General features: G+C 32.5%; 1 protein-coding gene across 1 annotated transcript in view; it reads right to left on the bottom strand.

The window, feature by feature from the left end:
* LOC118200891 (murinoglobulin-2-like) overlaps positions 1–27,205 on the bottom strand; it is a 215,983-nt gene that overhangs the window by 121,184 nt on the left and 67,594 nt on the right. Inside the window, exons 14-16 of the mRNA XM_085825147.1 lie at positions 23,204–23,350; positions 23,018–23,093; positions 18,454–18,578 (exon numbers count right to left, since the gene is read on the bottom strand). Coding sequence (XP_085681273.1) covers positions 18,454–18,578; positions 23,018–23,093; positions 23,204–23,350 — 348 coding nt within the window. The remainder of the gene's footprint in view (positions 1–18,453; positions 18,579–23,017; positions 23,094–23,203; positions 23,351–27,205) is intronic.

The following is a 27,205-nucleotide window of genomic DNA, read 5'->3' as shown; positions in this document are numbered from 1 at the left end:
TTTCCCGCGTAACATTTCGAACAACTACGCAGTGGGTTTTAATTAGAGCTCTACTGAATTCAGGTAGTATGCGTACGGTGACCAGACGTCCTTTATTTCAGAGGACAGTCCTTTGTTTGAAGGCTCTGTCCTCTAACTTTATTTATTTCCTGAAATAAGCATATTGCCCTTTATTTTGAGAAATCGTCGCAAAATCAAATTTCTCAAATTGGTTTTCTGCAACTCTAGATCGGAACACCCGCAACGTATTTTTCTAAATGCCAGCCGAGTCGTACGCTGACAAATACGCAGTCGGGCCGAAGCAATGCTTGCTTCTCGCGTTAGTACTACCACCACATAACTAGGGACTGCTTAGTTTCTTTAATCTTTGTGTTCATTCTCCTTCTACGGTTTGTGCGCGCGGCACGTCCTTCGTTCAATGTTACCCAAATATTGTATTTTACAGCTTTTAGTTTACTCAACGGTAATCAATTTATGACTTACCCTGGTCCTAGCTCCTAGGTAAGTTTGCTTTGTATTTTCAGTTTTGATATTTCGGTATTATCTAACTAAATTTTATAGAAATCTTGACTTTTACCATTCATGGCGCCTAAAAGAAAGTGCACTTTCAACCAAGCATTGCAGGAAGAATTTTCTTTCATAAAAAAAGGAAAATCGGATAGCGATGTCAGATGCAGTAAATGTTTAGCCACTTTCAACATTGCAAATAGCGGCAGATCAGCAATTAATCAGCATCTTCAAACTTCAAAACACAAATATATGCAGGTGGATATGCAGGCTTCGACGAGCAAATCTTTAAATGAATTTTTTGTTAATAAAAGAGATAATGACACCCAAAACGCGTTAGCCCTAAAAGAAGTATCGTGGTGTTATCATTCAGTTCAACACAATTATTCATTTAGATCTAGTGACTGCTCCTCCAAACTAATTAAGAAGTGTTTCGAAGAAAAATATTCTTGCACAAGGACAAAAACGGAATCAATTATTTGCAATGTCTTCGCCCCATATTCATTTGAAGCGATCAAAAGTGACCTAAGCGAAACAAATTATATCACCATTTATTCTGATTGTTCGAATCATGGCAACACCTTCTGTTTACTAAAAACCCATTCGATGATCCACAAAATTTCATAACTTATCGGTTCACTCGTGTGTTATTTGGCTTAAATAGCAGTCCTTTTTTATTGGCTGCAACCATTAAACACCATTTGAAACAATATGAGAAAACCTATCCTGCCACCTACGAGTTTCTAAATGATGACATTTAATGACATCATTGGAAGACACCAAAACGTTGAACTTGCTTTCAATACCAGTTTAGAACGCGTCAGCAATTTTAGAGATGCTAGTATGATTCTACAATGGCACACTAATTCTCAAGAACTGTGCGAATTATGGATTAAAGAAGGTATTGAATTCGAGGAATATAGTCATGTTTCGGAAGCTAGAAATCCTCCATTGAAAGTGTTAGGAGTCGCTTGGGAGAACCAAAGTGACATAATTTACGTTGATGTTAAAAATTTGATAACATTTTTACCAAAACAAGTTAATACTAAACGTTTTGTCTTACAAGCAAATAGGACGAATTTTTGATCCTGTAGGTCTACTATCACCGTTTGTACTTAAGAGTCAAAATCATATTGCAACAAATTTGGACACTTGCTTTAGACTGGGATGATAAACTACCAGAAAATTTATGTTCAGTGTGGAAATCACAGTGCAAAGAAGTTTCCAATTTAGACGAAATCGGTTCCACGATATTATTTTTCTGCAATCGGTAATAGTAATGTGGAAAGGATTGAGCTGCACTGTTTTTTCTGACGCTAGCAAAAAGGCGTACGGCACAGTGGCGTATCTGCGTATAATTTCTAGCAATGAACAAATATTTACGGTTTTTGTTACTTCAAAGACTAGAGTAGCGTCTTTAAAACCGCTCACCTTACCTAGGTTGGAACTAATGGGAGCTCTTTTATCAGCCAAACTAGGCACTAGCATCACTAAAGTTTTAAAGTTACAACTTTCTTGTTTTTATCGAAAATCACACTTTTCTGCATAAAAGACTGTGCAAAGAAATTTAAGCTTTTCGTTAAAAATCGTATTCAAGAAATACAAAATTTAACATCCCCAGAAAATTGGCATTATTGTCCCGGGAAATATAATCCCGCTGATTTCGCTTCGAGAGGAGCTAAACTTCATGAGTTGGAAAACAATCCTATCTGGTTTCAAGGACCAAAATGGCTTAGAATGTAGTCCGAGTTCTGGCCTCGACAGAATGAAGATAAACCTGTCATTGAAGAATAATTAGAATACCGCAAGAACATTAATGATATTTATGAATTTGTGTGCACAGCAGTTGAAGAAAGGATTATAGACATCTCAAAATATAGTCATTTAGGAAAATTGTTAAGAATAACTGGTTGGATGAAACGATTCATTGGTAAAATTAAGAAAACAAACCATTTGGCAGGTCCATTAAAGACTGAAGAAATAGTAGATGCCAAAATTATTGGTTTCGATCTGAACAAGAACGTTTTTAACCCAAAGAAATCGAGTCTCTGAAGAAAGTGAATAAAGTCGAAAAGAAATCATCTTTATAACTTTTTAATCCATTTTTAGACCAAAACGGGATACTGAGAGCAGGTGGAAGATTAGAACATTCTAGTTTGTCACATGATGAAAAATATGCGGCAATTCTTTCAAGAGACTCTTGGCTAATGAATTTGATAGTAGAAAGTGCACCATGTTAAAATGACGCATGGAGGAGTAGCAACGACCTTAGCTGAAATTCGAAGTTGCTTTTGGATCCCAAAAGGACGTCAATTTGTCAAGAAAATAATAAATAAGTGTCTTATTTGTAAAAGATATTCATTGAAATCTGCTGACCAGACCACTTCTCAGCTTCCAGAAGATAGAATCAATGAAACACCGCCATTCTACGTGTCTGCCATTGATTTCGCTGGACCAATTTACGTAAAAAACATCGAAGGCAGTCAAAACGGCCTATGTAACATTATTTACTTGCGCTATCATTAGAGCTATACATCTGGAACTTGTACCAAATCTCTCTACGGATTCTTTCTTGATAGCATTCAAAAGATTCACATCTAGGAGAGGCAACTGTCAAGTAATTTATTCGGACAACGCGAAAACTTTTTAAAAGGGAAAACAGGAACTCGAAAATTTCTCTAAACTATTGTCGAATGAGAAATTCCAAGATTTTCTGTGTAATGAAAGAATCAGTTGGAAGTTTGTAATAGAACTAGAAGCATGGTGGGGAGGCTTCTACGAGAGATTAGTAAAATCAGTAGAAGAGTACTTAAGAAAAATTCTCGGTATAGCTTTACTAACGTTTGAAGAATTGTCAACGGTTTTAGCACAAGTGGAAGCTGTTCGTTGCCACTGAAGGCAGTCAATTTTTTTTATTTTCGGAAAAAAGGATTCTACATTACCTATCAGCTTTAACTCCATCGTTAATTATGATCTAAAAGTTCATGATCTTGTATTAATCGAATGCAACAACAAGTGCAAACTTTTGTGGAACTGTGGTAGAGTGATTAACATTTTTCGTGGTCGTGACAACAAAGCTCGTTCTTGTGAACTAAAAACTGCTGATGGAACAATAATAAAACGACCAGTTCAATTATTATATCCTTTAGAACTTTAAAAACATTTTTTACTGTTTAATAATATGAATAAGATTGAATGTGTTTTATGCAATTGTTTATTTTGCTAATTTAGTTTCATATGATTAGATTAAGAATAGTTTAGATTTATTGAAGTAGTGTCAAACTGTATTCGATGTTAACATACCTTTTTTAGAATTTAGTATAATGATTATAGTTTGAATATATTTTCTATTCATTTAATATACTTATTAATTGTTGTATAATTATATGTTAAATTATGAATTAATGAAATTCTAATGTACTTTTTGTTAGAAACTAGTTTCCAAATGTATTTTAGGAATATTTTAATAAATCCTGACCTTCACATTAAGAAAACATTTCGCCGCTGTAAGAGATAAATGCATCTGATTCTCAGTGAGAAAACAGTATAAGACTTTAATGAGGAATCTACAAATGTTGCATGAAAAGCTGAATTTAACAAACATAATAAATAAGTCGTAGATAGCTGAAATTATAAACCATTCTTTCCATGGACTTTCCATGATGAAACGCTTTGTTCAGGTTTAACTTTTGGGCAACCTGCTAATGTTCTAACATTAGTTTATTTATGTAATTGTTTCAGTCGCAATTTTCTAACTTATATTTTCCTGAAAAATAAAACGCGACAAACATAATTTTTGTTAACAAATAAATTCGGTCTTTCATTCTTAAAAATGCAAGAAGATTTTGGTTCAGTGCGTACTAGAAACTTGGATCGTTTGTAAATTTATCCAGAAATAGTATGCCATCTGAATATAAAAACAATTTGAATTTATAGATGATGAGAGCATAAAATTCAATAATACCTGCTATGCCGACTGGAAACACCTTTCTTTTGAGAGATATAGAAACTCTGTTTGATACCCACCTCTAACCTTCCGATCAAGAATCCGAATAATCTTTCCTGCAGTAACTGTAAACTTCTAAAAACATTAGCATTAATAACAACGTTTAGATAAAGTTGGTCAGTATTCCAATGAAACTTCAGTCATAAATTTTACTTCTATGTATGCAAATTATGTGTTAAAGTTTTTCGTTTATTGTTGAATAAAATTTGAATTCAAGTCAAAAAAATATCATTTCTAAAAGTTGCATTTTTTATGCATATCTCTTTTAAGCGTATGATGAAATTACAAATCATATTATCCTAGAATAAAATTTTAAGAAAAAGAGAGAGCACTTCAATCTGCACATTACAACAAAAGTTTTCATCACATTTTGTTATCATTTCTATTTAAATTTGGATGCAGATGATAACAAAGGCTGAATTAGAAATTTTGCAGTAGATATAATAAAGGAAATTAGAAACATATTTTATTTATGATATGCATAGTAAAAATAATACATAAATAGACATAAATAGGACACTATTACAATATGGAACATAACGTATTTTAGGCGTCATCTATTAAGATGTGCCCTTGTGCTTCTGATTATCCGAAATGGGCAAAAACTTGATTGTATTAACTGGTTATTTAATGAATTTAACTGGCATAGCATAATTTTTACATATTTGCATATTTTAATGCTTAATATTCCTTCTGGTTGTTTCAGTAAAAAATTTTTAATTAATACTAAAATACTAAATATGGAAGTAAAAACATTATTTGGTACTTACATATTTTCCTGTCGACCGTGAAATTGCCTCCAAACAGCGCGATTTAATGCCAATTGAGAAAAGGCGTGACTTAATCTACGCTTTCTTTTGATGTTAACCCGACTGATTCTCTATAAGCCATATTTTGTTTTTATGAATTACGTTTTTATTAATTGTCAAAATTATGGTATCATATCATCAAAAAATGTGTGAGCACATGATATGGCTAGCTGGATATGACCGACAAAATAGGAACGGATTATATGCGGGAAGTTTGTAGTCAGAGCATTCTACAGAGCTTCCGATAAAATCAAAAAGTTTAACAAAATAGAAGAAACTGATGAAAGCATTTTTACGAAACGCAAAAATGAATATGATAGAATACCCATTATTTATTAAATAAATAGGCATCAGTTCCATCAATATTTCGCAGGAATGACCGGCGTAGCATTCACGGGGTCTGTGACAACTTTCATGGTAGCCAGTTTTTACTGTTGATGGTATAATACGTAAGTACCCATTAGTCACTTCGGTAAAAGTATATTTTAGGGTACCCCTTGGCGAAACTTGGCGATTTTTGGCGGTACATGGATACCGAATTTGTGCAAGTCTTTGACTTGTTATTTTGGTTTGCGTAGCGCGGAAAAATCGCCGCTACACAAAGCCAAAATAACAAGACAAAGAATTGCAGAAACTCGGTATCTATGTATACATCGACATATTTTCGCTTAAAAAACATCCCAGAATTCCACAAAAATGACATTGCGCACCCCTTGACTTTATCCATGTACACATCGACCAATTTTCACTTAAAAAAAATCAGAGAATTGCACAAACTAGGCTTTGCGCACTCCATTGAACTTGATTGAACTCCATTGAGTTTGCCTATGTACACATCGACATATTTTCACTTTAAAAGTCAAAGGAGCACCCAATTGTACAGCAGAGGCAAACAAAAAATACATAATCTCAATAAACTACATTTTAAACTAAACAATAAAATAACAAAAAAGGAAAAACCTATTATGCATTTAAGCACTACACAAAGCAAATATCCACTTACCTTATTTAGAAATTCATTCGTCTTCAGTCTGTGGCACACAAAATTCCCTTAACAGCATCCAAAAACTTCCTAAAATTATCTGAACTAGAACCCATATATCGACGTTGCCACATAAATTCACAAAAATAAGAGTAAAAAATATACTACGTAGTTTCGTACTGTCCAGAAACTAAGTAAACCTTCATTTACACACCAGTAAATTAATGCACTTTTCCCCTTTCGTCCAAATCGGACAGAAACTTCAAAATAATCTTACTACATTCAGCCATTCTACCGTCTCTAAACAATGAAACAAGAAATGTACACTGCTCAGAAAAAAAAAAAAAAAAAAAAAAAAAAAGGAGGACTGTGCTATATCTCCCGTTCTACTGGGCCGATCGACAAAATTCAAACTGCGTTTTTCATGTCTCGAAAGCGGGACTTGGGATATATATTAGATTTATATATAGCACTATTCTAACATAGGTATTTTGACACAAAATCGGACTTTTTCTGAAATAACATACCAATTTTTTTTCCATATTTCGATTCTACGACTCAAATTATGCCAGAATACCAAGTTTTGTAAAAATCGTACGACTAGTTTTTAAAATATTAGCTCTCAAAATTTTAGCTCCTCAATGTTAATTGAATTTGGCAAATATTTATTAACATCTCTTTTTTTATTAAACTTTTTTGATTTTTTTCTCTCACATTTCGAAATTTAGGTTCATTCCAAATAAAATTTACCAATTTTTTGTGTTTTCTTTTTAAATTTCTATTTTTAAATAATTTTTATAAATTTTTCGAAAAAAATTTTGAATATACCTATAAAATTTTTACCATCATCATAAAGTAGGGGTATTTTTATGCATATCTGCAAAAAATTAGACTTTTTTATTCAAAATTTTCTAAGATATACACGAATTTACATATTTTCGCGTTTTGAAATTTGGCATCTTTTTTTTGAGCGATAATAACGCCAAATGTGGTCTATGGATTTTTGTTACACTGAATTGCCACAGCTATTTTTAACCTTATATTTCAAGTAAAATTTTACGGAGAATTAATTATATGAATTTTTCCCCTCAATAAGGCGTAATAAATATTTATTAATACTATATGAAAAGCTATTTTTTTAAATTATAGATGATATTATAAAACTATTTAAAAAATTTTTTAAATTTCTCTCTTTCTTCCTTTTTTTAAAAAAATAAGAGTACATTTTTCTAAGAGTAAATTTTTACCTTCGGAGTTTTATCGTCTGCTACTTTAATTCGTTTAAATCCAATTGTCTAAAACTGAGAATTTTCCTTTAATGTTTATTTGAATTTTATGACATTAACTGCATAATTTATTTCTAAACAAACTGTTGCTTTTGAAGTGGCTGAAAGAGCGGCAGATACTACCATCCATATTTTTAAAGCACAGTATATTTTTATAGAAACATAAAATTTAGAATAATCATTTATATAAGTCAAATTATGATATAAACATAACCCCCTCTAGAGACTGAATTAGTGGAAGTTCAATGGTTATGTAGAAATGATCTGCAGCTACTTAATGGCTGGATAAGTCAGTAGCTTCTGTGGACAAGTAAGAAGAATTATATAAACGACACACAACATTCTGGATTCAGTTAACAACGAGGATACGATGTTTATTAAATGAATTTAAGAAGTTTTAACACATAAAAAAACCAACTCATTTTTTATCCTAAAATGTATTTTTGTTCGCAGCGTATTTTCATTATATCCTTAAAATTCAAATTTAGAATGTAATTGTCAAGAACTGAATCCTAATCATCAGTAATGTAATAAGTAATCATTACGGTTATTAATAATCCTTCTTATAAAGTAATTGAAAATATTTCAAAAAACTTTCTGTCTGAATGCAAATATTTTTCTATGCAAAATTTTTAATTTTATATTAATCAAGATCGCACACGATATTATTTATTTGCACTTCAATTTTTACCGTCAGCTCTAGTAGAAGTTACAAATCAATTATATTTAATTAAGGATTGGATTGGATTATTTAATTATGGCAAAGCACACGAGGGCTATAAGCCTAAAGGGAGGGATGCCTTCGCGGAAGACTTTCTAAGGTAAACTGGTTCGTATACACGTTACACAGGGGGAAAACCACGAAAACACCCAAGCAGCCAGCCCGTTCGCGGGATTCGAACTTCAGACCGAACTACCAGTGCTCAGCATCTTTACCGCTCGGCCGCTGGTGGGCTATTTAATTAAGGAATGACCATCTAAATTTAGAAACAGCGTACCGTAACAGCAATTCAAGTATTGGCGCCGTATCTTTCATGTTACTTCCGATTGGCAAGCTACATGATTTTTAATGAGTATTCGGGTTTTGCTAGTAACTTCATTTGGAAATCGCGCTTAAACTAGGTTAGTTGGTTATTTGAACATAGAAAGAACATGGGAGCTATTTGGTTAAGATGCTTTCATAGAGAACCTTTGTAAAGAAAACCTAGAAAACTACGAAAACCAACCATGCAGCCTGGATTAGACTTCGCAACAAACAATTAGTATTTAACAATCTTCAAATGCTAGGCAACTGGTGAGGCTCCAATTAAATCTCCAATTTAATATTTCATTTGTAAATATTTAAAATATTGTTGTATACTTAGACACAAAAAGCAGAATTTAAGTTTTGTTAACTCGTTAATAAACTACCAAGCCGTAGTGCAAATGAATATTCAAATTCATTTGCAATAATTGTATTCACTTAATATTCTTGGAATATGAGCTAAAGAAGGAACGTTCTCGGAAGATTAAAGAAGTGTTTAAATCCAGTGATATAAGGTTTGTTTTAGAAGCTCAGGATCAAAACGATTCTGCAATTGCCCCAATAGTTGACTTGTAAATGGCTGTGAATTAAGCAGATGACTTTTAATCTTACGTTTTCAGTCAGAAAACGTATTCCAAATGTTTTGTATTGCATGATAATGCATCTTTTCATTATTCAATAACCAGTCGGAGAACCGCTTGTGTTCCGAAAATAAGTATGTGTACTCAATCTTCCTGCATGTTTTTCAAATTTGTCTTCTTGTGATTTTTTTTCTTTCCACAAAATTAAAGTTGCCCTCAAAGGAAAGTTTTTTTATATTGAAGAGACAAAAGGAGTATGACATCTACTTTTAGAGGCATGTCATAAACACATCTCTACAAGCCTTCTCTTCCATTACATGCTGTGCAGTCAGACAAAATGTTGCATCAGCGTAAATTCTATAATCTATTTTTATTACACTCTGATTACTTTACTAACATACAGTGAATATATACTAAATCTTTTACTTCAGCTTAAGTAATTCGGAATTTTTGACGGAATTCTTGTCGGAACTAGGACTTAGAAGATAAGTCAAATTAAATATTTCGATAACCCAATAAATTCAAGGTCGAATTTCAAAATTTTATTTTCGAAGGAAGGAGAAATTTTTTCAGTTTTGGACCATTATCCTAAGTATATTTGCTTGGATTCTTTATTTTTCCATAAAAGCGAAAAATTTACGTATGGTATACATATAACGCATAGCTTCAAATGAAAATTTAATAATATACGGAGTGGTTATAATTAAAGTTCCACATTGAAACGGTCATAAAACGAAAACTACTGGATCAAATGTTATCAAACTTGGTAATCGTGTAAAGGAGGTCATAGGAATTTATTTTTCGGGAAAAAAGGAAGTTCGAAACCTCACCACCAGGGGGGAAATGGCGCTGTATGCAATATTGTTAAACGAAATATGGGTCGGAATCTAACTTCACCTTTTGTTACACGGGTTTAATATGTTGTATACCCTTAAGAAACTTTGAAGTAAGCAAATTACTATTTAAAGGCGTTAAATTCGATAAACGTTGATTGCGCCATCCGTGTAAGTGAGAAATTCGTCCGTGAAAACCACGAATTAGCGATTAGAAAATGTGAGATCGCAAATCACTCGCACAAGTCCGTACAATCTGGAAATCATTTTCTTACAGATCGCTAAATTGTAATTTTTGAAGCCTGAATTTGGCCCTAAAACATAAAGATACTGATTCAAAATGCTTTTAACCGATTTGGGCCAAAGAAATCCCTCATGTTATATATCTAGTTCCATTGCATTCTCCTACTGCATTCGATTGCATAGCAGTCATTCCACACCGTTTAGTGTTGAATGACAGCTACTGTTATAACTGAACATTTTTCTCTGAAGAGCAGTCGACAGCTGAACCACTGTGACTGCAGCTCACTTAAAGTCAATGTTAAAATGTTTCGTGATACATTAACTGCAGTAACATGGCATTTTAGATACTACGATTTTTATGCAGGGCTGGGCCCCACCTGACGTGTGTCGCACAGTTACTTAGGCAACATTTCACGAATGAACGTCTTATAGGCCAACACTTCCCCTCTTCCCACCAGTCCTCAACCTCTGTGACTTTTAGCTATGGGGTTTTCTCAAAAGCACTGTTTATGGTGATATTCTAAACAATTTGGCAGAAATGAGAAATGTCCGTAACATTCCTCCTGATAAGCTAAGAACTGCTGTTAAGAATGCAGTAACAGGATTTAACTTGCTCTCGGAAAATGCTGGACGCTACATTGAACATGCTTTGTAACACGTTTCGGAAACTATTAAACACATTTTAAACAGATGTTTTCATGTCTTATTTCATTTACCAATATTGTATACAGCGCCATTTTTCCACTGGTGGTGAGTTTTTGAACTCTTTTTTTTCCCGCGGAAAATAAATTCCCATAACCTCCTTTTCACGATTCCCAAGTTTGATAACATTTGGTCGAGTAGTTTTCCTTTTACGACCATTTCAAATTGAAACTTTAATTATAACCACCATGTAAATTAAACTTTAAAAGTCTGACAGTTTGGTTCAAGTCCCAGCTTTAAAAATATATATATTTAAATATAATATTTTATATTAATCCTCTTAGAAAGAATGTTTTAAAAAGCTAATTTTTCTCTCGCGTTATAGATTGTATAAAAAACATGGTCTTTAATATGATTTAGATTGTTTCAGCCGATATAAGAATCGGGTCACTCGGTGGTACAGAATAAACCCTGCTGGACTGTTTTATTTCTTTGTCATTTAGCAAAAATCTTTTAATTAAAATATTTATGCTTTGGACTTTGCTCTATACTTTGTTTATAGTTAAAATGTCTAGAAAATGAAAAGCTGTCATCAGCTGAAACGCAGTTGATGTAATTGATATTTTAAAAAAATTGACAAGAATACAAGATTTATGGAAGTCTAGGAATCGAAAAATCTTAATTTTTTGTGTGAGCACTGAAAATAACTGTAGAAGGAAAGAAGAAAATTAGGGAGAAAAGTAAGCAAAAATTTGCAGGGAAATTTGGCTGTCAGACATACCAAGATGTTTCAAAATGTTGGACGCTTTTGAATATACTTTCAGGATACTTCAAAGAATTTAGGTGTTCAAAGAGAAAACACTTGGACGTGTACACCACCACCAAATACCATCAATTGAGCTTGTGTTAACAGAAAAGACAAAAACGATATCATTACAGATTAAAGTGAAGAGCGACTGGTTGTAGACTATATGGTTATATAAATTTAAATTACGTTATAGAACATCATAACGTATCATAAATGGAGAATCCCATGATTTTCTCAGTCGAATTACTTGAAGATTCAGGAGTTTATCCAGTGATGTATGTGGATGTCACCTAAAGACGTTTTTTTTCCTCCTGATGAAACAGCGGCTGAGCGGTAAATCGCTGAACACTGGTAGTCCGGTCCGAGGTTCGAATCCCGCGAACGGGCTGTCTGCATGGGCGTTTTCATGGGTTTCCCCATATGTAACGTGTATGCGAGCCAGCTGCCCATAGAAAGTCCTCCACGAAGGCATCCCTTACCTTAGGCATAATTAAATAAACCAAAACCTCTTGATGAAACCAGACTTTCCTTTCATCTCATACCTTCAAAATGTTTAGCCTCTAAAAGACTGATAAAGGCTTTGACAAAATACTTCGTGATGAACTTTCTAAGAGAAACCAGCTAGCATACACGGTACACATGAGAAAATCTACGAAAACGCCCATGTAACCAGCCCGTTTACCGGGATTCGAACCCCGGAGTGAACTACCAGTGTTCAACGATTCTCTACCGATCGGCCGTTTGTGGGCCTTTATGAAATGGAAGGCGGTAACTTTATTTAAAATGATTGTCAGAAATACCAAGATTATTTCGAAAAGTTGGATACTTTTTAATATACTTGCAGAATGCCTAAAGAAAAAGAGCAAGAATAAAGTAGAATGCCTGAAGAAAAAGAAAAGAAAAAATAAATTTTTGCGTAAAATTTAATATTTCTACTTTTTTTTTTTAATTTAAAACTTTTTAATCTTATGATATTTGATTCTTGCGATTTCAAAAATAAAATATTTGACTAAAATATGAATAACATTTTAAGAAACCAAATGTAGGATAAAACTGTGTAAAGCAATGGGCACAATGATAAAACTGTTTAAAGCAGTGTATGCAAGTCATCCTATGTTAAAATGTCCGTTATACATCTCTCTTATTTATATATTTCTTTTCTGAACGGAACATTGAAAGGCGTGTTAACTGTGCTTTACTGTAATTTCTCTTTTAATATATGCAGTTTTCAAATGCATCATAGTCTGGGTTACAAAATATTCTTCGGAAAGAAACGCAATTCAAATAAATAAAATCAAATTCTGGAAAATTTATATTAATAAATATATTTAAAATGCTCAGTTCGAAGGAATAACTAGAAAATTTAAAACAATTATCTGAAGAGACAATGCAACACAAACAATTAAAATAAAAGTATAAAAATTTAAAAATTTCCTAAAATAATAACTATGACAAATAAATATATATAAAGAAAACTATTTGAAAAAAAAAAAATAAACGCTGCACCGTTATTGACGCAGTTTGAATAGGTAAATAGAAATTTTTAAAACAGTTATTCGAAGAAAAAAATGCAACTTAAACAATTAAAATGAAATTCGAAAAAGAAAAAGTTACTTAAAATAATAACAGTTATAATAAAAAATATATAAAGAATATTATTTGGAAAAAAGAATGATGGTGACTTTTTTTCCTCTCACGGGAAAGGAAACAAGGTTGCCATATATTAAGACGTTCGCCAAGTGAATTATTCTTGGCGCAAACTGAACAAAATGTGCCAACATAAATTTGTGAATTTCTCCGTAAATTTCGCTCCAAATTTTACAAAATTTCATATTTAGGCGTAATTTGAGTCGTAGAATCGAAATATGTAAAAAAATTGGTATGTTATTTCTGTAAAAGTCCGATTTTGTGTCAAAATACCTATGTTAGAATAGTGCTATATATAAATCTAATATATATCCTAAGTCGCGCTTTCGAGACATGAAGAACGCAATTTGAATTTTGTCAATCGGCCCAGTATAACGGGAGATATAGCACTGTCCCATTTTTTTTTTTTTTTTTTTTTTTTTTGAGCAGTGTACTTCCTAAGTAACACACACCAAAGTACCATAAATGAAACAACAACTTGGAGCGATAATAAGGGATCAACTCTAACCGTCACTTCTTATGCTCACAAATCACTACAAGAAAAGTCCTTGCAAATTTTACGCTCAGAAAACGCATGTCTGTGATGTTATTGTCACGTGATGATTTATAGGTGCTTTACATTTTACACACGATATTTTGTACACCGATGTCTTAAAACGGAGAAGTTTCTGCATTGCTTCCGTTTCTAACACAATATTTCAAATTGCGATGTTTTAGAAATGCGATGTTTTTCTCTTTAAGTTTTTGGATGTCGAAATTTTTTTTGCGACGTTTTAGCGCTGATAATTTTAGCAGAAACTATTTAAATAAAGTAGAAAGCAAGAATATAATTTATAGTTATTTTACATACAGAGTTTTCACAGCGGTTAGAAACTTTCAGGAGAGACAGAGTACGTCTAGAGCAATGTATGGTCGGAAACACTTTCCTAGAGCGGTAGTGACAACACCAAGTAAACGAAAGGAAGGACACGAACGAGATGAGAAAAGGGTTAGTGTCAACAGGACACGAACAGGGTCTTTATTACGCTTCGGATAGCGGAAAACAAGAAATAAGAACAAAAACACACAACGATGGTCATCTAAGAAGGTGTTCGAAATCACGACCCCAGGCCGTCATGCAGGCCTCACATCTTCGGCGTGTGGCAGATCTGATGTTCTGGCAAACACCGAGGATATTCCAGTTAGCATTTGTCAGATGTTGAGATAACAATTACAACCGGACAAGGTGGCCCTCGAAGATGCCGGCCCGTACATTTTAGCTGTACTAAGCATATTAAGTATGTTTCGCCCCCTGTTCGTGTCCTTCATTTCTTATGTTTTGTATCGTCACTACCTCGCCAGGAAAGCGTTTCCGACCATGCATTGCTATGTGATCTTTCGTCGTCTAAGTGTACTCTATCTCTCCTGAAATTTTGTAACTGTTATGATGAAACACTCTGTATGCAAATCTGGATATAGAGTTGAAACTAATGAAATCCTTTCTGTTAGTTTAAATTTTTAGAAAACTGCATGGTAATGCAATTTTAGTTTATTTAATTTTTAGATACACTTTTAAAAGAAAGAGTAAAGGAAGCTGTTTACGTTCCTGATGTCGAACATTTTACTTATGAAAATATGCAATACTATGTACGCTAACTCAATAAATGTGCAAATTTCCGACCCGTCGGTTGTTTTAATAACGTCAAGTTTGTATTTTCTAATTATTTTGTAGAAATAGATTTATTAGATCTTTGACCTAGAAGTACAGTAATCCTTGTCGAGCTCGAATTTGAGGAACGCTATTTCGCATATATGTGTTGGTCAAAAGTTAAACAATTTTAAAGGATTTCCATCGACTCAAAAAGAAGCCAAAGAAATCGCTGACTGCAAAAGCAACTGGCGGTACAGGATTTTCAGATTTGGGTACTTATGTATTAACTACCCTGGCGTAATTTGGCGCTTTTCGCACCATTGTTTAAAATGATTCACAAACTATCGATATTTATTGCAAGTCGGAAAACATTATCAGAATAACAAAAGGAAACACAGTTTAGAGGTTTAAATAAAAATTTTAATTACTAAATATAAAAAATATACAATTTTCGAAGTATATTCTGTAACTTTTTTCCGCTGTTCTTCTTTATGTATACATAGCGATCTGTTTTCAAATAAAACGCATCAGAAAATGGCATAACTTCGGCATTGCGTGCTGGCTATCTACGTAGATATGGTACGTGGCATCAATGCATCTCATCATTACACTCCTTAGGCATTTTGAGGCTAATTGTTGTATTCCTGCAAAACCTTTAATGCAGTTTTTTGCTTTGCTGCCAAATTCCTAAAATGCATATTTTAAAATTGAATTTAAGGCAAAGAGTTACACAATATCTCTATAAAAACCGTTGAAACTTGGAGTACACCAAAAGAACGCATACGAAAATGGCGACGTTGCTTGACTGAAGAATTGTTATGCCATGATTGCCTGAAGAATGTTCATTCGCGTGGTTGCCAGAATTTGGCACATTCTGAAATTTTGGCGACTTTTACTGAGACGTAATCGAGAAATGACAAATGAAGAAGAGTTCATGAACATCAGCTGCCAGAGAAAGCAGTGATAATGAAGAAGAGTAGAAAGCGCATTGAACTTATAACAAGCTACAAGAATTGTTAAAACGAGCACAGAAAATGTCTTCTGATTTTGCAATAGATATTGATATAAATTAATTAAAAAAAGACAAAAGAGGACATTTTGTGAGAGGCATTGAAACATTCTGCGCTTCTTATCGGGAAGCTTTTCAACTGTTGCTTCACTCATTGCTTCAAGCAAAAACCGCTAGCTTTTTTTTAAAAAATAACTCTATCACTTACTTGTTTAAGGGGTCACAAAAATCTTTTCAATTACTGTTCGTTCCTTTTTTCCTTTTAATTTACAACAATATTTATGTTTCTTTAAATTATACATGCTTCCTTAATCTGAATTATACCTAATAAAATGTTTTTCCATAGAAGACTAACTTTGCATAATGTGATTTTTTTTCTTACGCATTGTGTATTATTGATGTAATCTCCGAGTTCGGCAAGAGTTCGGCAAATTGCAATATTTTGACTTGTCTGAAATAATCAAATTCATTCTTTGCAGCTCGCCTCGACTAAGGAGTATGAGATGCAAGATAAAAAAAAAATCATATCCTTAAGTGTGGAACGCCATTAAACACAATTTCTCCTAAAATCTTTAGTTTGTAAGACAGATTGTTGAAAGCATATTCATAGATTAGAACATTGAACTTTTAAGATAATAGCCGATAAACTGCAATCAAACATTGCCATGTACGCAAGTTCAAATATTGAGGAAATAATTAAATATTGTGATAAGAGTTTCCAAATACATTATTGCTGAATTAGAATGCTCTTTATGTCTAACAAATCATAAAGCGACTGATAACATGACGATTTTAGAAAGAATAATTATTACAACTTTACATATACTATTAACTGTGCAAAAGCCGGAATCTGAATTTTAATTGGAAGATATTTAGAAGTTGATCGGTAAAAAGACCGAAACGTTTAGGATGTCATAGACCTAGTATAGCATGACATTTTTCAGAAAAAAATCTGGTGTGTACACCACATGACTTCATTGTACGGAATATTAAATTATATGCATTTTTCCTTGCATTTCATTTAAACTTATTGAATTGAATTAAATCTACTTCGCCGACAGCACATAAACCACAATAGAATAAATGCATTCTTTAAAATTCACTCTAGTATTTGTTTACCTTAGCGACACTCTGGCGCTAGATTCACTTAACAGTATTATATTTCGTTCATATTATAACTCATAATACACAAAATTTATATCATTTAAAGAATAGAATTATCTAATCGTTGCCACATCTTCTATTCAAATACTATAATATAGCTAGAATGATGTATAAAAGAAATTAAGCAAACAAAATAAAAAAACAAACAGTTTTCACGGACGATTGAGTATTTCTCATTCAATTAATTCAGTTCTCACTTCGCGAGAAGGCAAAAATACATAAAAATTCAAAATATCTATATTAAAAATTACGAAGTAAATCTCAAACACTTATTTCCTCGAAAAAATTCCAGAAAGGATTAAGCATGATTTAATTGGCAATAATAAATGAAGGCGTTATCTTTGTTGTTGCGAAGCTAAGTTTCTCTGGATTGGCAACAAATCCGCTAGTCTGCTGTTTCAAATGTAAACAATCAATGGCAGCCATAAAAAAAGGCTTAGCAGCACTTAAACAACTTTAAAATTGTTGATAATTCTAAAAATATTGCATACAGATTTACTAAAGGCATAAAAACATTAACCGAAAGATAAAAACAACATAATTCAATCATGTTTAAAGCAAAAAATGTACAGTTTACAAACATATGAGTAAAGAAACTGAGATCACTGAGCCGGGTAACAGAGTGGATATATATATAAATATATTTATATACGCTTGGTGCGGCCGATTGCAACCAAAATCTACATGTTATAGCAGTCCTATATACAAAATTTCAACGTTCTGAGGCTACTCGTTTTTGAGTTATGCGAGATACGTACGTACGCACGTACGTACATACGTTCGTACAGACGCCACGAAAAATTCTCTTCAGAATTAATTTTAAAGCAGTTTTATAATTTTTTTGGAGGAAACGAGTCTTTTATACTGTCTTTATGTACAGATATCACGCAAAAACATCGTTAAATTGCTTTCGATAGCGGTCAAAATGGATATTTTCATTGAAATATGCTGCCTGAATCTTTTCGCGATTACAATACTTCCTTTTTACTTCGTACAAGGAAGTAAAAAACAGAGAATTTGATTTTAAGTCACAGGTAAGAAATTGGAACCTATGCATTTACGGTTTTTTCCGCAAAGTTAAAAATTATGCTTCACATTTTAGGGATTATTTATGATATCAGGTCTAATTCAATAACTTAGTAAGCTGAAAGTTTACCTTCAATCCTGACGTTGAAATTTAAATAATCAATATAATCAGTTTAATATAAACAATTTAATCAGTTTTCAAAATTTCTTTACGAATACCAAATGAGTTATTTGAATGAAAATATAGTTCATTTACTTCAAAAGCGCTAATGGAATCCGCACGATCTTCTGAATTTCTGTGTTGTATGTGGAGGATTCTTCTGTACCTTTCGCGCGTAGAAAAACGTCTCATTGAAAGAAGAGGTCTATAATGTTCTGGAACTAAAGGAAAAAAATACAAAACATTTAATTATTATGATGATTTATTATGTATTATGAATCGTAGAGAAGAAAATTTAAAAGAATAACTACCGTATTGACTTGCATATTCCCCCCTTTACTTTAATTAATCTTGCTGCCTGAAAATCGAGAGGGAAAACCTACGCAAATAATTTAATTTCCGAAGAACATGATTACAGTAAGAATATAACAGGTAAAAAGTAGTTATGGCTAAACTACTGATAACTATTGCTATATTATTTCTTTAAAAGAAACACGCATTCCAATAAGACTTGTAAAGACATTAAGAATTTTTTTGGAAGCAGGCAAGATGGAAAAAGAGCAATGCCTTCGCCAGGAATCGAAGCAACCATGGACCTCTGGAATACTCTCCCAGCGTACAGACCACTACACCACGAAGGCCAGAGGAATACCTTATATATTCCCTCTTTTTAACGGTGACTGGTTTTTTTTTTTTTTTTTTCGTTTAGGGGACCTAATCGCCAAAGCCTGGGTGTGGAGAATCATCAACCACTAACTACCCTTTTAGTTCGGGCGCCACTGTAGAGACATTAGGAGTTTTTTTTTGGGGGGGAAGCAGGCAAGATGAAAAATGAAGCAACGCCTTCGCCTGGAATCGAACCACGGACCTCTGGAATAGGCACCCAGTGTGCAGGCCATGCACTAAGAAGGCGGGCGAAATACCTTATGGACCTTATGGAAATACCTTATATGGAATATTAAAATTACAATATATGATGGATATTGAGGCGGTATCTGACGGTAACTGAATCGAACAGCTCAATTATTTTGTAAAGCCGTAGAGGATTCTTACATAAATAAATCTTGATAACAATTCCCAGGAGGGCCGCGGAGTAGGGAAGCAAACAAAATACTCAGATTTCGGAATGTCGAACTTATAAACAGTATATCAGGTTAAAATGAGCAGGAACGTAAATACTAGAAGTGAGGTGAAATCGTAAGTTTGTAAAATTTCTGAAGTATAAAATCACCTGCCCTATTCGGGCAGCTTGCACAAAATACATTTCAAATAATGAATGCGAGGGAAAATAAAGTGAATGAAATACTAACCCTAAAATGCAAATACGAATTGAATACATTGAATAAGAATAATCTAGGGAATACAAATTGCAAAATAAACCAGCCTTCAAAGGAAACAAACTATGTGCATAGAGGAAAGGCAAAACGCGAGCATTTTTTTGAATTTTTAGAATCTACTTCTGCTTGGGGGGATACGTTAGGAAATACGGTATAAACTAAGGCGATATTATAAATTTAGGTATTTTATAGATATAGCAACGTTATACATTTTACTGTATATTGGGAAAATGGTGAGCTGGGAACCAAATTTCTCCCGGATACATTCGAAACAAGAACGTTGTATTGGGGAGGAACAACCATGTTTTAATGTACATGAACAGGGTGACGAAAAAGTACCTTCACGACTTTTAATTTCAACAATTCTTTCTGGAATTAGTATTTATTGATTTTTCTCTTTTTTAGATTAAAAGAGTCCTTGGGAATTTCGATATGGAGCGATACACGCCCGCAGAAAATATAACGATTGTAATATTTTTATTTGGAAAACGGAAGAAACATTATTTCTACTTATAGAAACTTTGGAAGATACTTTAATGTCAGATATGCTTCTTCTAACCACACAGTGTTGAAACGTATGGGGAAATTTGAAGCGAAAGGATCAGTAGGAGACGTAAGGAAGGCAAGCAGACCGCGAATATGGATGAAATGATAAAAAGAGCTCATATTTGTCACCGCGAAGGGAGACATCATTTGTTGGAAATCATTTTTCGTAAATAAAACCTTCGAGAAACACATTTTGTATTATGGGTTTCAAAATATAAATTAAATTAACTTTCCATATACGTTTTAATTCTAAATCGTGAAGGTACATTCGCACCATTTGGTAAAACTTATTTGTAAATGAAATTGAATTAGATACTTCAATTTCTAATATAGAACACAGTCTGGCATTTTCAAGCATATTTATAAGAAAATATTATAGTATGCACAAATTGTCCCAAATCGATTTTAGAATTAAAAGAAATAGCAAATATACCTTGTCTCTTAAGATGAAAAACACTCGAAAGGTTGAATTATGTTAAGGCTCTTATTTCATAAATCTACCACACATTAAATGGAATTAAAAATTCAATTATATTAATGAACAGTTCAATTATGTTAATAATTCAATTATAGTCACTCGAAAAGTTCAATTTTGTTAGGGTTTTACTTCATAAATGTGTCACTGAATAAAATGTGATAACTATGTTGAGAAAGACATAAATGATGAAGAAAGCAAAAATAGTAAGGGAAGAAAATGTCTCTGCCTCATTAAATAACGACAGTGAGATTTACCACATTCTTTTGACATTTATTATTTATCTATTTGTTTGCTTTGTTTCTTAGTGTACTTATACCATTTTTCTAATCAAAGTTATGTTACCCAGCGTATTAAAATCTAAAGAAATATTTAAATATTTTTGGACCACTGGAAACCCTATTATTTTGAAAATATCGTGACATGACGTGCTTTACTTACGTGCTTCCTATTCGAACCATGATAAAGATGCCTATTTACTGTCAAAAATGTTACAACGGTGCTACTTTGGTAGACGGTTGCACGGATTTTGGCGATTTTTTGGCGATTTTTCTTTTAGCGAGTAATGCAACTTATGGTAAACCCATTGCTGGATAAGTTATTTATGGTAACCGATACTTTGTTGTCATTTTATTAAAAAAATAATGCGTTTTATTATGCATAAATTCCGTGTTTTAAATATTATTTATGTCTTCTAAATATTAAAAATCAATTTAATTTTGCATTTTTATTTGAAATAAAATTTTTTTTGTTTATAATATTTTATATAATTTTATGTTGTGGATGATGTAATCAATGACGTCACCTTACTTAAAAAGTAATTGGTTTTATTAATATCTATAAATTTAATCTAATGTTTTAAACATTATTTATGGCTGTTAAATATTAAAATAAATTTAATTTTGCATTTGTTTTAAAAACGATTTTATTATGAATGATTATTTAAATAATTTTAATTCTATGCGTGTTGTAATCAGCTCGTGATTGGTTACTGAATATTTGTGCATTACCGCGCCATTTTAAAATTTTATTATTCATCTCTTCGAATTCCTCACATTTCAAATGGAATGGATATCTCCGTTTCGAAGATGAATGTTGTTATTGGTAATTACCAAGAATTATTGGTATTGGAATAAAAAAATTGCCCTTTGAGACCTTATGTTGGCTAACCTGTCTTTCCTAATCAAAGATTTATTTATAAATTGTTAATAGCGTCAGAGGAAATTTATTTTAAATTTTTGGAGGAAACCTCGCTAATTGCAATGAAGTGCGAGAAATGTGGATCACAGATGAAGACGGTTAAAAGACCCGATTCAATTATGATTCCGATTTTTTTGTGGTACTTATCAATAAACAACAGGTTAAATGACTCAAAAAAATGTAAGTACATATTTTTCTTTTATTTTATAATTGTATACTTCAATTTTTGTTAAAAAATTAATACACTATTTTCAAAAATTGCTGAGATAATTATTGTCACATATGTTTTAATGTTAATTATATTCTATATAACGTATTTTAAAGTATTTGAATTTAATAATATTCTAATTCTTTTAAATGTTGGTATGATGGTTTTTAATTCGATGTTCAATTTCAGTAATATTTTAATCTAATTAAACGTTAGCGCAATGTTTTATAGCGGTGTTTTTATTCTCTTTGTTGCTATTTAAAAGTAATAATAACCTAAATAATATGAAAGTAATAATAAGTATTTTATACTTATAGTAAATGTATTTATTTACACTTGCCTGTCATCTTAAAAAAACGACATTTTCAACAAAAAATTAATCCATTACTTTTAACGATGTTTATTTTTTTTTAAGTTTCGAATACTTTACTATGCGTAAAAACAGCGTTTTTCAAGATGACTGACTATTGTAAAAATCGCGCCAACGTAAATCGCCAAAAATCCGTGCAACCGTCTACCAAAGTAGTACCGTTACAACTTGCAAAATGTTCTGACGTGACACAAAAGTTAAATATTTTCGAAATCAGCATCAAAAATCCATTAAAAAAATCTCGTATATTAAAACAAAACGAACAAAAACAACGAAAAAGAGAACGCTTATAAACATAGAAAGAAGTGCTTTCTATAATTGCGCGATTTCATTTTGTTGAGTTTCTAAACATTACACTTATATTTTTAACACATACAGACTTATTAAAACAACCATAGTAAAATCGTACACAATTTTAGTTTAAATAAATTGTTCTTCCTTTGATCCGTGTACTTTATTTTAATAACACATATCTACCATTTATTGTGATTTTAAACCTTAATAAAGTCAATATAAAATCCTACCTAATTTGCAGAATTTTTTATCTTGATGGGGTACAGTATCCGAATTGACATCGCGGTTTTTCATCCATTTAAACAGCTAGTACATAAAACAAAACAGATATAAAACGTAAGTTGTTCAACCAACAAGAGAAATTGTAATTTGCAATGCTAACCAACTAAAATTAGCAAAAAAAATCTTGTACAAACCTTTTCACTGAACTTAGTGTCTTTGCTTAGTAACTTAATACTCTTGTCCACCAAGGCAATGCCACATATGGAAAAAGGACTTGCAGATAATATCATAGTAGCTTCTGTATTCGGGTATTGCTGTTTGTGACGAAAGTTGAGACTCACCTAAAATGCAAAGAACGTAAAATCTTACTCAACAATCGGCAGCCTTCTTTATATTTTATAGATAATTTAAATACACGGAGGGTATTTACACATTTTTGGAATGGTTTCCATAAAAAATTAAAAAAAAAGCAAATGTCTTAGAATAAAAATTTCAGACAAAAGCTTATTTGAAATGAGAAATATCGTCTGCTACTTCAGAATGTCGCATTTAAACAAGCTGTGGATTGAAATATACGTTTCTGCGTTTCCAGAAAAAAATATTCCTATTTCATAATTCAAACACGTTGTAAAATGCATGGTATTAAAAATTTTAAGTGCAAAATGAGCATATTAATAGGAAGTGGAAAACAGTTAACTATTACTTCTATATAGAAAAAAGACTAAACATATACCCGAAAAAATTACATACGGTTTCTAAGGCTAAACCACTGGTACCAACAGAAAATCCGCCGACAAAGAAATCAGTTGCAAAGTCTTTAATAACATCTGTAGCAGTAATAAATAAAACAAGTAATATAAAAAAAATTAATTCAATTCTTACGCAGGTCAGCAAAGAAAAATTTCATTTTAGTTACTTTTTATTAACATTATTAAAATGTTTTCGTATCTAATTTATGAAGCTGGTGGGAGCCTATAGTTTCTCATTCTATCCATCTCTTGTAATGCTTCATTATTGCAAGGAACCTTTCCAGTGAGCTTCGAGGAGTCCAATTCTTCAATTAATATTCTATCTAATGATATCACATGACTGAAGGCGACATATGCTTGACCTGCTGCGAAGAGTTTTCGCCCTAGATGTATTACTGCAAAGCAAGGGACATTTTAAAGGGTTACATTTTTAAAATATATTATCATGTTAACATAGAAAAATGGGGAGAATTTTCGCTACATTAATGGGACATTACATCCGCTTCATCCAACTCTATAAAACTACAATTCTTTAATTCCATACACTTTAAAAATCTTTAGAACTCTGTCTTACTGTTGCCACTTACCGTATTTTGACGGCATATAAGACGCACCGTTATTTAGAAGGCCATACACAAGGGTAAAATGTTTCAATAGTCCGCGCGAGAGCGCGGTACCACAATAACTTAAAATATGGTTTCTTTTAGTTCTCACGTTCCATAAAAGCCAAATAAACAATCATTGAATGCAATTACCTAACATATTTTTATGAAGGATATTTAACAAACGGCAAGCTTTTTTGAACATGATATGTAAATTTCAATAATGAATAAATGAATGAACGGCAAGCAATCAAACATAATACAAAATAAAGCAGAAACAACAAAAACACAGATTCAAGAAAAACGTTGCCTATCATGAAATAAGACTTTAATCACTTTAAAAACCATAAAAATCCTTTACACTATCATCATCATCATCGAAAACGAGAACATCGTCATCACTACTGTTTCAGTCATCGCTAGTATCACCTTCTTCGAATAATGCATCGTCTTCTGTTCCGTCAAGAGCAAGAGTCTTGTTGGATGGTACATCAAATGTGAGTGGAATTTCATCCATATTTCCTATTTGACCGAGCTCAAAAGAAGTTTTCTTGCGTGCATTTATAACAAACCTATGAAATGCTAGTATTTTTTCTTCATAATCTGCTGGCATTTTCTGTGCAATAGGCGCATTGATGAGCCTTGCCTTTTCATGAACCTGTAGCACCAGCCCTCAGACCCTGAAAAGTTCTGATTCCCATGTTTTTCTGCAAATCCTTTGGCCTCATTGATTATCATTTTGGTTGAAACTCTTATACCAGATTTCCTCTTATCTATCATCCACATGTTTACGGCATTCTCATGTTCAGGCCAAGATGGAACTGGGCATCGAAGGCTATGTTTTTGTTTTTTAGCAGTTTTCAGTTGATCTTCCTGCAGTCGTCAAGTACGTATCATTTTTTCGGTAGGTGGTGGACCGAAATGCCTTGCCGCTGCTCTGTTTCCATGCACTTTGGCGTAGTTTAGCACTCCTAGTTTATACTGAATTTTATAGCTTAATCTCTTGTTTCTTGTAGTGATATTTTCCAGAGCATGTTTTTTAAACAAACAGTTTTAAGCACCGATACCGACACGTTTATACAGAGTAGCATCGATAACGACACGTGTGTCGGCTGAATCAAAGAAAGTCTATGTAAAGAAGGAAAGGCTCCGCATAGACGTAATGTAACCGTCCAACCTCTTCGAACTTTCCACATCAGCTTCGAGCTGTGGCGCTTTTTGGCGACAGATATTTCACGCATGCGCAAAATAATTATTGCAGATGTAGAAAAAGTTATGTGTGTCTAGACCTTTATCCGGGCTAAAAATAAGATTCAGTATTGAAAGGTAACCTGTGTCCTTCACGTATAAGACGCAGGTAACTTTTTTGAGATCAAATTTAGGAAAACAAGTGCGTCTTATATGCCGTCAAATACGGTATTTTTGTTATATATTACAATCCCAAGTATCACAGTCATTTACTTTTATTCATAAGTTATTATAAAATTAATTGGTACTTTTCCGTTTCGCCGGCGCAAATCTCGCCAAGCAGACTTTATTGGCGACAACACAGAGCATACACATATAAAATGTTAACAAATGTTGGTTCTAAGAATTTTTTGCTTTGAGGGCATAAACATTTTAATATCGTTTAAATTTTATAAAAAGCCAATAAATAAAGACAATAAATTTGTAAAAAGTCATTAATTTAAGAATTTACTATGCTTTCATGGTACAACATCCTGATTCATGTGACTCCAAGTGATCTCATCTCACGTAAACTACACTAAAAAAATCTAATTCTCTCAGTAATTATCTACATTAATTTCAAGTTAAATCTTAATTTGGAATACAAGTTTAAATGCAAGAATTATTTCAGTTCATACGAATAGCTTACTCAGAAATTATGTAAAACCAGATGGCTTTATTTCGCTAGTGCATTCTCATTAGATTGACCTTAGGGCATAAAACTGGACTATCTGTTAAAAATTCTATGTAATTGTATGCCAGTATTGAAAGAAACAATGAATCTGATAAGAAATGGCTGCGACTTATTTTGAAAATGAGGTGTAAAAAGCTACCAGCGAGGATATTCCTGGGATATTCCGTTTGCCATCAGTTGTACCATTATTGGCGACTTTATCGCCTGCGCCGGCAAAACGGAAAAGTACCAATTAATTTTTACAGCACGTGAGGATTACTAATAAACGGTCATTATTTGTAAGTCTTATAATATATTTTATAAAAAGAGCCTATTTTTAGCTCCGATAAACAGGAATAAACAAGTAGGAATTGACTTTAATATGTGAAAACACTGTATTAAAATCAAATTTCATCCACTACAAGTTTAAAAAATGTATTTGAACTTAAATGGGTGGAAAAAAGTATTTTATTAACGACTGAAAATTTGAACAAGATATAGGGAGAATGTGTGCTAATAGTAGGAATTTAATAAAAAACCAAGACTCACAACTTAAAAAAGTCAAAAAACAATGCTGAACAGCTTTGTGTGAGGCATGTGGCTGAACGCAGAACAATTTGTGGGACCTCGTATGGAAAATTTTTGCCATAAAATAAATGAAATACATGTGACTTTTGATGAAGCATGGATTTACCTAAATGTCTGCAGCAAAAAAAAAAAGGTCTATTTATTATTTAAAACAAAGAGTAAAAAGTACAAACATGATTTCAACAAAGCAAAGGAAGTTCCAACAAAGGATTTATGACCGTCACAGATTCTCTTAGAAAAGGCAATTAAAAATAAGAAGAATAGAAAAAAGTGTTAAGGGCAGCTAAACGGAGTATCAAGAGAAAATTTTATGTCCGTTATTCGCAGAAGAATCTCTAAGTGTGGAACTTTATCGAG

This window comes from Stegodyphus dumicola, chromosome 10 (assembly GCF_044657685.1).
Source record: "Stegodyphus dumicola isolate Sdum_Otavi_A_Nest chromosome 10, ASM4465768v1".
Classification (NCBI taxonomy): domain Eukaryota; kingdom Metazoa; phylum Arthropoda; class Arachnida; order Araneae; family Eresidae; genus Stegodyphus; species Stegodyphus dumicola.
The sequence above is the reverse complement of the archived record's forward strand: the minus strand, read 5'-3'. Positions and strand labels throughout refer to the sequence as shown.